Source organism: Rhinopithecus roxellana, chromosome 9 (assembly GCF_007565055.1).
Source record: "Rhinopithecus roxellana isolate Shanxi Qingling chromosome 9, ASM756505v1, whole genome shotgun sequence".
Classification (NCBI taxonomy): Eukaryota; Metazoa; Chordata; class Mammalia; order Primates; family Cercopithecidae; genus Rhinopithecus; species Rhinopithecus roxellana.
This window is the reverse complement of record NC_044557.1, coordinates 117,637,767-117,653,069: the sequence shown is the minus strand read 5'-3', so window position 1 is coordinate 117,653,069 and position 15,303 is coordinate 117,637,767. Positions and strand designations below refer to the sequence as shown.

General features: G+C 38.8%; 1 protein-coding gene across 5 annotated transcripts in view; it reads left to right on the top strand.

Annotated features, from left to right (window-relative positions):
- Positions 1 to 8,621, top strand: part of JPH1 (junctophilin 1) — an 82,417-nt gene extending 73,796 nt beyond the window's left edge. Inside the window, exons 5-6 of one of the 5 annotated variants that reach the window (XM_010366004.2) lie at positions 6,015 to 6,110; positions 6,561 to 8,621. In XM_010366004.2, coding sequence (XP_010364306.1) covers positions 6,015 to 6,095 — 81 coding nt within the window. In that variant the 3' untranslated portion in view covers positions 6,096 to 6,110; positions 6,561 to 8,621. Of the gene's footprint in view, positions 1 to 6,014; positions 6,111 to 6,280 lie in introns of all 5 variants that reach the window. The other 4 variants (XM_010366002.2, XM_010366006.2, XM_010366005.2 and 1 more) reach the window with 4 other exon arrangements.
- The last annotated feature ends 6,682 nt before the right edge of the window (positions 8,622 to 15,303 follow it).

Below are 15,303 nucleotides of genomic sequence, written 5' to 3'. Positions count from 1 at the left end.
GACATTACAACTGTAATAATCACTATTGAATTTGTTAAATGTAATAGTTTACTTCTCATTTGACTTTCAGCATTTTTATCCCCAAGTTAATAAGGCCTCGCATATATCAGTATTAGTTTGCCTGATTTACAAGGAGAAAAATTCAAACAATGCAAGGCCATATCTTTTATACTTTTGGATACCCATTTGTGGGCTTTAGTTGACTTCTAGACCTCTACAAGGGGAAGAGTATGCCCCAGTGTCCTGTATATTAGGCTGTGGTAGGGGGAAAATAAGTTGAATTACCCAGCTCTTAGCTGAAAGAGTCTCTCCGTAAAACAGTAGTATACATATGTTTGGTAAATTCACAGCCTCCTCATTTAGAAAAATCATTTGTTTTATTTATTTGTGGAATTCTCAGATTCTTGGAGTTAGCCAAGCATCCTCCATCTCAGTAGTTGGTCCTTGTAGAGGACAGTAGTTGAACCCTGTAGAGGGTTCCCCTCTACACCCCAAGGGGGAAAGGAGGCCCCAGCAGCTCTGCAACCACCCTGAGCTTTAGACTGCCTCTGCAAAATTCGAGATTGACTTGGCACCTTCACGCGAAGATTCTAAGAATTAACATTGTCTTCCTAATAGTAACAGAAAGCTGCCTTCCCCACTCCTGAGAGTCAGGATGTGTCACAGTCACAGAGTCATCATAAATGTTGTCAGTGGATGACCTTTAAGACAATGGAGTACTACATAGTTTTGAGAGAAAGACATGGTGTAAGTTAGACATTCATAAATAATTTTAAAATTCACAGAATTGAACTCTGTTGCCAAACTTCCTTGGTTCACATCCCAGCTCTGTTGCTTACCAGCTGTGTGACGCTGGACAGTTTCCTTACTGCTGTGTGCCTCAGTTTCCTCATCTGTACCTATCACAGGGTTGTTGTGAGGATTAAATGAGTCAAGTACTTTAAAAGTTCTTAGCATAGTGCCTAGCGCAGAATAAGTGATGAAGAAACCTTAGCTGTTATGATGTTTGTTTCAACACAATGCTAGTTGAAGCATAAGCAGTTCAGAAATATTCAAGTAGATTTGATCCATCCTCAGGATCACCCTGGATATTGGTCTCCTAGAAATACAGAAAATCTCCTGGGACACAGACTAACACAGGAAATTAGTTAACTTGAGTATGAGAGGTAGGAGAAGGGAGACTCTGGCTTTGATTACTTTCTTGAGGAAGATTTTCCTCAAGAAACTTCTGTGACCCCTGTGGGCAATGGTTGCGTATGGACTCATGTCCTAGAGACACACATTCAGTATGATCCCGAAATTTTGTAGGATTTTGCAACATGACAACTCTGGTAGGGTCAGAAGAGGCATCTTTAGCATCTTACCATCAAGTGGGGGAATTTTCCAATTAGGTATCTCAGCCCATTCTGAAAAACGACTGCACTTTTTTCTCAGCCATTCCTGTGATTTGCATCCAAGTTTGAGGTTTATTTGAATGTGTGTAAAATTTAAAGCATCCCCATCAAATCGGGTTTGAACCTCACCCCAAAAAGAGGTAAATATATATAATTAAACTTTGCTATTAATACTTAATTAAACTTTGCTTTTCTCATGTGTTTCTAACTAGAGAAGCTTTAGATTTCACATAAACCATAATAACTCTTCTAGCAGAAAATTCCTTACAGTTTTACTATGAATGACAGTCTCTTAAAGGAATAAAAGATTAATTTTTTGAGTTAGGATTTCTTTCTGTATTTTGATTTCCTGTTTTTTATTTTCTGACCTCCTGAAAATTTCTTCCAATCAAGACTTACCCTGTGCCCTGCTACAGCTTCTTGTATTACACCTGTCCCAGTCAGTCTTGAAAAGCAAGACAGATTTTTTTTCATTTTGCTATTTTAAGCTACAACTGGCCACCACAGTCATATTTATGGGACTTTACCTTAAAGCTTTTCACCCTGTATCCTGTGCCTAGGTATATAAAGAACACAGAGGCCAGGGCTTGGTATCTGCCACTGAACATAGCATCCTGGATTTTTTTTTTCCCCTGGTTGCTGTTTGAACCTTTCATGTCTAGTTTTCCCTCATCTTCACTGAGTCCACCTTTAAAAATAGCTTTCTAAGTGGAACCACCCTGGTAGGATAAATATATATATGTGTGTGTGTATTAGAACATATACAGGAGAAATGTGTGTGTGTGTGCAAAAGAAAAAAATATATATGTATGTATTTTTCATTTTGGATAAAGCACTCATTCATTATTCATTAAATCTGAATTGCAGTACAGTGATATGTGGGCTAAAAACTGGAGAAAAGATAGTAAACTAAATTCGAACCAAGAGAATATACAAATTCAAAATACTAATTCAAAGGGGTTAGATAAATTCACAGAATCTTATACAGATTTACGAAATGGGAGTTAAGGTTCAGGCACACCTTGGACTTTAGAAGTTAGCTTCATGGAAGGCATGTTCTCTGCAATTTCACTTTCCTGGGTCCACCGTAAGACACCGAAGTCTACGTTGTATTGTTCTGACCAGGTGTATTTTTCCTCATCTTTCATATCACTAAATTACCTTTGAAAATTATAAAATAAACCCAGTAGCCCAGAATAGTTGAAATGATCCAAAATTCTTAAAACACTCATGAACAAAATCTAATCCAAGTGCGTATAGTAGTACAAGTGGAACATCCAGAATGTTCCAACATCTGGTCGTGATGTGAAGCTAAAGAAGCCAGGCACAGAAGAAGGACAACCTTTGCATATTCTCACTTATTTGTGGGAGCTAAAAATTAAAGCGATCAAACTCATGGAGATGGAGAGTAAAAGGATGGTTACCAGAGGCTGGAAGAAAAGTGAAGACATAGGGGAGGGAGAAGTGGTGATGGTTAATGGATACAAAAAAAAATAGAACAAATAAGATCTAGTATTTGATAGCACAACAGGGTGACTATAGTTAATAATAATTTACTTGTACATTTTAAAATAAAGAAAACTGAAAATAAATAAATAAATAAAAATAAAGAGAACTGGGCACGGTGGCCCACGCCTGTAATCCCAGCACTTTGGGAGGCTGAGGCGGACAGATCACTTGAGGTCAGGAGTTCAGGACCAGCCTGACCAACATGGTGAAACCCCGTCTCTACTAAAAATACAAACATTAGCTGGACATCGTAGTGAGCACCTGTAGTCCCAGCTTCTCAGGAGGCTGAGGCAGGAAAATCACTTGAAGCCAGGAAGCAGAGGTTGCGGTGAGCCAAGATCGCGTCACTGCACTCCAGCCTGGGCGACAGAGCAAGACTCTACCTCAAAAAAATAAAATAAAATGAAAAAATAAAATAACTAAAAAGAGTATAATTGGATTGTTTGGAACACAAAGAATAAATGCTTTAGGTGATGGATACCTCATTACCCTGATGTGATTATTACACATTGTATGTCGGTATCAAAATATATATACACCCACTGTGTACCCACAAAACTTTAAAATTTTTTAAATCTCCAAAATCTGAAACTTTTCGAGCACCAACATGATGCTCAAAGGAAATTCTCATTGCACCATTTTAGAATTTTGTATTTGGGATGCGAACCCGTACATCTGAAAAAATCTGAAATCCCAAACACTTAGGGTCCCAAGCATTTCAGATAAGGGATATTCAGCTTGTAATAGCATTTCCTTAATCTCTGTGCTGTTGTGACATTGAAAGATCATCTCCACTATTTTCTGAGTTATCAGAGTTTCCTGCATTATTTTTATGCTCTAAATTAACCATAATTGAGGAGTTGCACAGGTTAGGACTCTCCTATTAATTTAGAACATAACTATTCTAAAAGAGCAGTTGGTCGTTATCACAATTTGATATTTTTCTGATACTGTGGAAATTATAGGATATAGATAAAAATGTCATTTTAAATAACTGAATGGGAAACTGCCTTTAAACTAAGGCCTGTATCTTTAATAGACATATGGAGAAAAGAACATGGAGCTCCAAAGTGACTCAAACTGGCTGAGGAAACTTGAGCAAGACACCTATCCTCATAAGCACTGTAAAATGGAACTAATAATCACTTGTGAAGAATAAACAAAAAAATCTACTCAGAGATACTTAGCCCACTGCCCAGCATTATAAAAACCTGCAATAAATGTTTATTTTCCTCCCATTTACTTGAGGTTTAGGAACTGATGCTTTTCTTCTTCTTAATAGTCCCCACTTAAAGGGGACTCATGTTTACTTCCTCTCCCTCCCCCATTTTACTCATCACCCTGTTTGTTCTTCATTTAATGCAAATGATTAATGAAATGATTAATGAAATTAAATCATTTCAGTGATTTAATGCGTTTTGTTTAACAACCCACATTTGGGTCAGGCACTGTGGTTCATGCCTGGAATCCCAGCACTTTGGGAGGCCAAGGTGGCAGGATCACTTGAGGCCAGGAAGTTGAGACCAGCCTGGGCAACATAGTGAAACTTCATCGCTACAAAAAGTACAGATATTAGCCATGTTTGGTGGCACACACTGTTGGTCTCAGCTACTCAGGAAGCTGAGGTGGTAGGGTGGCTTGAACCTGGGAGGTAAAGGCTGCGATGAGCTGAGATCACACCACTGCATTCCAGTCTGGGCGACAGAGCAAGAGCCTGTCTCAAAACAACCCACATCCACAGCACTTGGAAATGTGCTGGAAGATAGTAGGGTCTCATTAAATATTGGTTGCCTGAATGAACTGGGCAATGTCACGTGTCTGTGCACTGGGTACGTAGCAGTGAATAAGACAAGGCCTCTGCCACTGTGGAGCTCAGCGTCTTGTGGGGGAAAATAGCAGTTAAACAACAAAGGACAGTCAAGTGTGAAATTCGTTGTGATAGAGAAAGCAGGGCACTCTGACCTCTACCACAGAGATGTGGGCTCAGTCAGGGAAAGAGACCTTCTTGAGTAAATGATGTGTGACCCAAACCCTAGACCCGAATTGATGAGAGTGCTTGACCAATGATAGCTCCAGTCTCCCTTATTCACTTACCCCACACCCAAAACACATCAATACTTTTGAGGCCTCTGTAACATTGTTTCAGTGTAGTCCTACCCAATATCCAAGTAGAGTACCACTGTTTCCTCATCTGTAAAATAAGGACAGTAAAACTACCTACCTCATAAAGCCAGTTTAGAACACTTTTAATGCTATATAAGAATTGGACACTATTTTCACAGTAATGCTGTGGATGTGGGTTGTTTCACAGTAAATACCATGACTTTGTAAAAAAAGGTGGCTTCTTCATGGAGCAGATCTGAAAAGATGGGTTATATGAGGTTGGTTTGTTTAAACAAGTAAAATTTGGGGCCCTTGGACTATCCGGTATTTATTATAATGATATTTATCAAAATAGGATCCTGTAGTTTGTAAAATATAACTTGATTTCTAAAATGTTGTGATTGTGATTAGAGAAATTTAAAAAGCTAGGCCTGTAAGATAACTTCTGCAAGTATCCAACTTCTCACTTACAGCTTTTACTTAACGGAAAGGGTGGTGTCCAAACAGAGAACCAGGGAAAAAGCAGGGGGTAGAGAACCTCGTTTTGAGTTTTCCCTGAATTATTCCTTGGAGGCGGCTTTGTCCTACAGATTTTGCTCTCCTGTTCTAACTGCCCTGAGGAGGAAGCAGCTCTTCCTCATCTGACCTGCATTTCTAACAACAAATGTACCTCTAACTCCCAGCCCTTAGTAGGCCCCATTATGGTGAGCTGTGTCTCTCAGCCCACGCTGTTGTCCGTTGTTTTGAGGTGAATGAAGTAGATCAGTTGTTTAAAACGTTTTTAAACTAATTCAAGCCTGGATTCATTTTTAAGTGAAGGTTCTGAAATGTCTCCATCTAAACATAGCATTGCTGTTTTTAGTCTACACCTTTTGGAACTGCTGTCATCTTTTATGCCTTATTTACTGCAATCATGTTAACTTTCTTATTTTTTCAGTAATTGGCTTTGGTAATATCTTGATATTAACATGGAAAAGTTAGAATTATTTTGTTCTCTTTCATTTTCAGGGCCCTAATTCGATCATGATTGTCCTTGTCATGCTGTTGAATATCGGGTTGGCCATTCTTTTTGTTCACTTTCTAACTTGATTGGAATTAGGAAAGGTAAGAATCGCCTTAATTTCTATCTAAAATCATAGTAAATAATATTCTTTTCTCATATTCAAATTTGCTATTTTTTTAACAATGACATATTGTCCTTCACTTTAATTTTGGCTATGCCTGAATGTGATTCAACATAGTTACTTAATGCTATAACTGTTTTGACCCTTCAGTGAAGTCCTGACAACTAGTGGTGTGTTAGCCCACAGTTCTCTGCAGTGGTGCCGTCAGCCCTTTAAATGGCCCACCCCAGGCAGACTCAGACACAGGGAAGGAGGCTTGGAATTAGGATGGGATCGCAAGAGAGATGAAACTTGGAAAATTCAGCCAGAGGACCTGTTCGGTTCCCCTGGGAGTGCTTTGTGGCTTTGGGGTCCTCTGGGAGCTGAAGCGCACGGCCATGTTGGAGAGCAAAACTTAATAATAATTCTTTTTTAAAATCTGCTGAAGCAGCCCCATCCGGCGAAGTTCTTGGCATTGGCTACTCCATCTGTCCGAGCAGAGTGTGACTAAACTGGAAATGTATGGAGCTGCATTTTTTTTTTTTTTTTTGATGGAAGTCAACAGCTGCCTTACTATTTTACCATCTGACGTTTTTAGTAGGGAGCTGGGGAAACGACTGCCCGAGGAATGCGGTCGGAGGATTGTGTTGCTGTGGACGTGGTTCCAACATTCACTCCTATCTCATTAGAAGAAATAGGTAGCAGCATCACTCACCAGTCTTATGCCATGACCTGCTGCTTTAACATCTCCTGGAATGTTCTGGGAGAGAACGTTTCGTTTGCTTGTGCACGACTCTGTTCATTTTTGCTGTTTATTTAAATATGATGTATAGTCATCTACCACCTGCGGTCCTGGCCGGACCGAAACACACGTGTTGCATCTCAAGGAAAAGAAACAACAAAATGCTAGTGAACATGTGCTTATTTTGATAGCAATATACCATCTTTTATGTCATTTATTCTTCCTATACTTGTAAAAGGTTATTTATCTTTAAATTTTAGCGATTTGAAGACACTATGCCTTCCTAAGAACTAATTTAATTTTAAATATTTTTAACATTACTGAGGTGAATTATTTATGCACTTAGGAAGTGCTAAATTTTAAAAGCCGAAACACAACAGAATTCTAAGAAGTATAGTCCAAACGTTGCATGGATTGCAGTAATCAGTGTTTAAAGGATTCAGTTTCTTTGCTGACGTACTTTACAACCAAATAAAATCTTGTCGGTGGCTGTGTTAATTCCCATGAAAGTTAAGCAAGATGCTATTAATAAACTGCTCTGCTCTTTCTTGTTTTCTTTTTCCAACTTAAATTTCTGTTGAATACATTCAGGTAGAACATAAAGCCTTGTTCAATCACTGCCTCTCAGTTTTCTGCCTTTCCTGTTTTTCAAAGTCCTTTTGTAATTTCATTTCCCATTTTAAAGGCTTAGACATTTTTATTTTAAATATATGTCTTTTACAGTCTTTTGTCATTCTGACATTTCTGGGTTTTTGCTGTTTTATAATTTACCCTTTATATTGAGAAGCATGCTTACTTAGAGAAACTAAATGGTCTTTATAAAAGTAATTAGTTAAAAAGAAATCAGGGGAGGAAAAGTATCTATCTAATCTATTAAATCTTTTTAAAACATTACATTGCAGAGGGGGAGCTACTCCTAAATATTTTCATGATTTGCATGGTTTAATCAGATTTTTTTTTTTTTTTTTTTTTTTTTACCGTATTAGCTACCTTTTCAATGCAGAAGACAGTTCACACAATTCCCTGGTTAGCACAGATGTGGACTGAGTGCTTTGCCACCTGCAGGGTAGTAACCCAGTGATGTTTCTTACAGAAGCACAATATGTTGAAAATCCTGGGTGTGACCAATATGGAATAAAGAAGAAGGCAGAAAGAGAGCAAATGAAAAATTTCAACTTGTATATTCATTTTTTACATTTTGCTTTGACTTTTAAATTTAGGAAGTCCGTTTTTACCTGAGAACAAACGTTTAAAGTTCCTGTGTCACTCTCAGTATTCTCACCGCCCCTTCCAAACCCTGTAGCTCCTTATGCTGGGAAAGCTGGTTTTTTAAAAAAATAATAATAAAATATTTAATCTTATTAAGTGTTTATTTAAAATGTGTAATGCTTTGGAAATCATGGGTAACAGATAGCGAGAGGATATGTTTATAAAGTGAGCATGTTGGTCCCATTTATAAATATATGTATGATTTATAAGCTTTTTTAAAACAAAGCTCAAATTGTTGGTATTTTTCTAAAATGTGCACAGCTGTATTTTACATGAAGGCTCTTTCTAATGGGTTGTTATACTGTACTCAACATTTTGGACAGCACATGAAGTCTGCCAGTGTACTTAATAAAACATGACTTTGTTTATTTAAAGTTTCTTGCTGTGAAAAAGAACTCCTTACCTGTGAGTTCCTTTATTTATAATTCTCAAAACCAAAATGTATAATGTACAGTTTTCACAACTGTATCTGCTCTAATAAAAAAAAAGTTGGTTATTAATAAAGTCGGAAGTGTGTTTTCTTTGTGAGTAAATTACTGTCTTGAGTTATGTGGAATGCTTCGGTGGTGGTGTTGAAAGAGATCTGCTGAAAAATTAACAGCAGAAATAGAAGGAAAAAAAGCACAAAGAAGCCATGTGCCAGAAGGTAGTTATACTGCACCACCAATTGGTTCTACATTTCTTTCATCCTGGGCCTTTCAAATAATTTTGCAAAATAAGGTTCATTGCTCTGCTTAATGCCTTCATTAATTGGATTAGTGCCTTATCCAGAGTTTAAAGACTGCTCTTATTTTTAAAGAAAAGTTGAAGTAAATCTCCCTCCTACATGGGCACTTTTCAATTAATTAGAATTTTTTTTTACCATTGTGCCCCAAATAATATGTTGCTATGACCCCTGCTGCTTAGGTGCACTCCTGGAAGGTTAAGCACAATATGGGTTGAATAAACCTGCCGCCACCGGGACTTCCAGCCACTGTGCTCCCTTTGAAGCCATCCAGGGTGCTGGCCTAAGCTGCTGGCTTGACACGTAGGCAAGCCACCTGTGCACTGTGATAAAAGGACCATCTCCAAAACAGCTTTCCAGGGAGGTGCCATGGTGCTTTTAAATTCCCAAATTCATCACACCTGTTGAGGGCTAAGATCTTGGAGCCCCTCATATAAATAATGCACAGAGTTATTGACTCTAGGGCTGAACAGATTACTCAACTTCAGTAATTAGCCTCCTAGCAAATCCTAAAGGAGGAGAACACAGAACAGACTTTTGAAGCAGGGAAGGAAAGCACAAGGTGCTAGAGAGATTATTGATTCCAGATTCGTGTCCAAGCCACACATTGTGAGCGCTGATGCCAAAGCTAGGGTGAAGCTTGTGTGGTTGGGAAGTCTGGAAAATATTCTACATGCCCTTTTAATGCAACAACTGTTTCTCAAGAGTTGTGGCTAGCAGGCACCCCAGGCATACCCTCCCTGCCATTTGCAGCTCTCCTGCCATGCTTTGGAAAGTAACATAGCCTCATCGTCCCAACTTAATAGGTGGCTGTTGATGTGGCGTATTCTGCCAGTACAGTGTCACGGTTCATCAGACTGCATTTGATTATTCCAGGTTTAAGAATTATCTGTTCTGACAATTCACTCTCACCCCAAAGGTACTGAAATGCAGTGGCCTCTATGATAGGGGTCTGGTTTATAGGAATAGGAGAAAATAGCAGAGATAGAGAAGACAGTGAATACTGATGAATATAGTCAATATAGATGAAATTCCAGCTTTGGTCATGATTGATTATGGATCCTTCTCTAATCCATGCCCCTGGTTTCCTTATCAGTAAAATGGGTGTAGTCATAGCACTACCTGGCCTCACAGGGTGATGGTGAGAATGAAATGACCTTATTTATGTTAAATGCTTACTGTAGTGCCTGGCACATAGTAACTGCTTTGTATGTTTTTTACTGACTGAAAGAAATAGGGATAAAATAATTAAATTCCTATTAGTGTCTCAGACACATTGAAAAATACAGTGAGACTCCATTCTAAGGGTCTTTTTGTAATGTTTAATTAGGTCATGGGTCATGGGATGTCCTTGCTGCAGTAATGACAAGTCAGTCTTTCTCACCGGGAAAATTAAAGGCCCCACCTACAGAGTTCCTTCTCTTTGCTAACATGTGTTTTCCAATATAGGAGAATACGAAGACGTTTGCTTTACAAAGAGCTTTCACATCAGTGTCTCACTGGATTCTTGCAATCTTCCTGGAAAGTTTTCCTGCAGTTAAATGACTTGCACAAGATCACGTAGCCATAAAGTCATAAAAATCTGTATCAGAGTCCCAGATCTGACACTACATCTTGTGCTTTTTCATTTCACATATTGGCTAGAATTATTCCACATTGCCACTCATCAGCCATGAAGATGTGATGGCAAATACCGTGAAATCCAAGGTAGGAGTGCGGGTTGAATGGGCCCATTTCTATCTGTCATAAGCTCCTTAATGAGCCACTGAGTTAATAATAACTACAGCAGAGTCTTTTAAAAGTTCTGAATAGCATGTATTTACAATCCTGTTTCATCACTTAGCAAGATATTTATATAGTAATATATTTGAACCTTATACTAAATATTACTAAAATTTAACATATAAGTAATGGTGTTTTTGAAGAGGCATGTTGTACATGAACTTGGCATCTGTGTTTGAACTTAAGCTCAATAATGAACACAGAAGTTGCATAGAGTACCTAGAAGACATAAAAAGGTTTGGCCCAATGCTGTGGTATTCTTTTGATACCTTATGTCAATATTCCATAAAACTTCCTTGGTATTCCCTTGAATCTGAAGTCTGATTTAGGTAAGCCATAATGGAATTAACACGGAAGCGAGGCCCTGAAATTTGTTCAGCTGGTGGTTGATAAAGCTGTTTGCATACTGTGGTAAAGAGCATATCTATCCTTAAATGGAGACAGAGATGAACAGAAGATTATAGCACTGATATACACATTCTTCCTCGTCCGCTGCCTCAACCCAAGCAAACTCATTCATAAAATGTGAAGAATGATATTGAACATGTGCAGTGGATTTCATGATGATATTTGCTTATGAGAAAACAGTGGAGGTCTTCAGTTTCAGGAATGCATATGCCACATCCTTGCCACTTACAACATATATTTGGAAGAAAAGAGTCATAAATATCACATCATCTGCACAATAAAAGCAGAAGCAAAGGTGAGGATAAGCCAAAGATTAATTATTCTCTGGACATGATTATTTTCTGGACATATTTTAACAACTGTTTCCGACCAGTACAGTGAGTACCTATCTAGAGGTCGCATAGCTGCTTTGGAAGTTGATAAAGCCCAAGGAGGCGCTTAGACATAGAATTGCTGTAAAGCCAGCAGGTGGTGGAATCCATGACCTAAGAACTACAGATGCATCGTAAAAGCAGTTTTACATCAGATAATTAGGCCAAATAAAAAGTCAAGATTGAAAACATTCTAATTCATACATTATCCAAAAGGATAAATATGTAAGTGTGCTGTTACTCACTGAAACAAAGCAAGAGTTTACAAAATCTCACACAATAGAGCACCAAAGAATGAGATATTTATGTGCTCAAAATAAGATTTGATGTTATCTACATTCAACTTGTCATGATACAGCAAGTAATGTGAGGAATTCAGCATAATCTTGTCTCGGTGTCAGCTTTATTCCATTCAAATTTTTGTGTATAGAAATTGTTTTCCATTTTTACTAACAATCATGTTCATTTTTTTCTTCACAAAGTAGTATTACTAATCCAAAATGCCATGGCAGGCTATATTTGGGAGTTTTCATTGGTTCACTCAAACTATCAACAGTTCCCCTGGATTTGTTTTGACATTCTAAAGACTACCTGAGTAGGTTATAAAAGAAGCACTCCAAACCTTTCTGCTCTCCTGCTGCTAGCTTTCAGGAATGTTAACATTGCCTGTGTGTTCAGTACACTTTAGTCCCTTAGTCCCCTGCAAAACCTGAGCTCTCCCTCTCACCTGACCATAGCGCCTTGTCAGCATCACCACACCAGTAGCATGTTCAGAGTTCACCAGTGAAGTTTGACAAGCAGATCAGATTAGTTGGTGATATTAACTCGAATAGAGAAGTATAAGAAGAACTGAATTTGGGCATCTGGTCTTCCTTTCTCAGATGCCATTTTTTGAAATTTGGGCATCTGGTCTTCCTTTCTCAAATACCATTTGTTGGGTTTGCCAGCACCAAACACCACATGCCCAATTCTGGTAAACTCTAAGGATTGTTTTGGTGTCTGTAAAATGGGAACAATAATATCTGCCTCATAGTGTTTTTTATAAGAACCAAATTAGGTAACTTTAGTTAACTCCCCAACACATAGTAGACTCTCAACATAGATACTATTACATTAATAGTCTCAGTTTTATGAGCAATTTTTTTTTTTTTTTTTTTTTTTTGAGACAGAGTTTTGCTTTTATCGCCCAGGCTGGAGTGCAGCGGCAGGATCTCAGCTCACTGCAACTTCTGCCTCCCAAGTTCAAGGGATTCTCCTGCCTCCGCCTCCCGTGTAGCTGGGATTACAGATGCCCATCACCACACCCGGGTAATTTTTTGTAATTTTAGTAGAGATGGGGTTTCACCATGTTGGCCAGGCTGGTCTCCAACACCTGACCTCAGGTGATCCGCCCGCCTCAGCCTCCCAAAGTGCTGGGATTACAGGCATGAGCCACCGCGCCTTATTAGCAATTTTAATTGCCTTATTAGCAATTTTGACTTCATCAAACATTTATTATATGCTTAATTGATACTTCTTTAAATTCATTGAAAAAAAAAATTCTACCAGCCTTAGGTCATGAAGCATCAGGTCCTGCCCTAAGAAATGTACTCTTCATACGGAATCAATTGTAGTTTATACAATTAAATGGGTTTCTTCTCTAAAGCAAAGGGCAGATAAAATTCAAAGCTTTTTAATAGTCATCAGAAGGTACACTGGTGATTACTGAGGCATCTCTCGTAAGAGGCCTAGGAATATTCAATAACACAGAGCACTCATTATATGCACTAGGTACAACTGTGCGTTCATGTCTATTACAAAGACTGCATGATAAAAAGATACAATTAAGGTATATAAGAAATGATCCTGACAAAGATTCACCACGATGATTACACTCTTGGTTGTAGGAATGAACTTCCTGGTGCGTGTACAGCCTCAGGATTTTCACTGATATGCAGAAATGTGTTAATGGGCCTAGCTATTATGTTTAATCACTGTGGTCATGAATACGAGCAAATGGTTTTGGCTTTAAATAACATTAATACATTGAATCAGAAATAATAGCATGCCAAAGTATCATGTCAGATCTTCCATAGCTGAGTAGTCAGGGTAGCAACCATTAGTTTATAAGTTCAGTGATTCATTTGTATAAAGAACAGAAAAGATAAAAACATATATCTATTCCAGTTCAGTGCAGACATCCAGATAGCTTATCTCAAATCCGGTGTTAAGCTTAAACTCTTGTGCTTTTCTTCAATAAGTAACAAGAAACAATTATCCTTTAAACATGTCATTTATATTTTAAGGAAAATATGACATTAGATGAAAGTCACCTCCTAGGACTTTAAATGTTAGCCTTTGTGTCATTAAAACTTTTTTTTTTTTTTTTTTTTTTTTTGAGACGGAGTTTCGCTCTGTTGCCCAGGCTGAAGTGCAATGGCACACTCTTCAGCTTACTGTAACCTCCGCCTCCTGAGTTCAAGCAATTCTTCTGCCTCAGCCTCCCGAGTAGCTGGGATTACAGGCGCCTGCCACCAGGCCCGGCTAATTTTTGTATTTTTAGTAGAGACAGGGTTTCACCATGTTGGACAGGCTGGTCTCCAACTCCTGACCTCAGGTGATCCGCCTGCTTTGACCTCCCAAAGTGCTGGGACCACGCCTGGCCCATTAAAACATTCTTTCACCGGCTGGGCGCAGTAGCTCACGCCTGTAATCCCAGCACTTTGGGAGGCCGAGGCAGGCAGATCACGAGGTCAGGAGAGCGAGACCATCCTGGCTAACACAGTGAAACCCCAGCTCTACTAAAAATACAAAAAATTAGCCTGGCGTGGTGGTGGGCGCCTGTAGTCCTAGCTACACCGAGGTGGCGGGCACCTGTAGTCCTAGCTACGCCCGAGGCTGAGGCAGGAGAATGGCGTGAACCTGGGAGGCGGAGCTTTCAGTGAGCTGAGATGGCACCACTGCACTCCAGCCTGGACAACAGAGCGCGACTCCATCTCAAAAAAAAAAGACAAAAAAGTATTTTACCAAATCTCATTCTATATTGACCACAATAGAAAGGAGACTATTTCAGTGGTTCTTGAACTTTAGCAAGTATTAGAATTGCCTAGAAGTGAAAACAGCTTGCTGAGTTTTTGATCAAGTAGGTGTAGGAATTTATACTTCTAATATGTTCCCGGGTGATGCCAATGCTGTAAATCAGGTGGCCACATCAGAGTGGTCCCCAAAGGAATTGCTGTAGTATTTAGTCAAGCAATGAACAAGTATAGGCATCAACTACACACTCAAGGCCTTCTGCTTGGCTGTGTGTGTGATAGAGTAAAGAAAAGGAAGAGTGGAAAAGAATATGTACACACATCTAACATCTGTATAACAATTTATTATCATGTTATTTAATCCTTATAATAACTCAGGAAGCTAAGAGGTGTTTCATTTACTTTGCATTTGAGAAAACCAAGGCACAAAGAGGTAGAGAGAATTGCTTAACAGAACACAGCTGATAAGTAACAGAGCCAAGAGTCCTACCCAGGTACTTTTGGCTCCAAGTCCTGAGTGTTGCTTCCCCTACATTTCAGTCAGCTTTAATTCTGTCCTCTGGCCACCAGGCATTTAAAACACAAAGCACAGTTGGAGAGTCCTTCTGCCTGCCATCAGGCAAGAGAGCGGGAATGTTGAGTCCTTGTGTTAATTGGGACATTGATAACTGGTTGAAGGCATTGCATTTTCTGTTACATGAATGAGAGACATTCTCAAATCCGTATAGTAGTTTATAGACATTTCTCTCACACCAGATATGAAATTGGACCTCATTCTTTAACATTTGCACACTCAAATACTTCGATTTATCAGACAGTTCTCACATTTGCAAACCTACACATAACTCCCTCTGTCCATCTGGGTAGACTTTCTTGCTTACTTT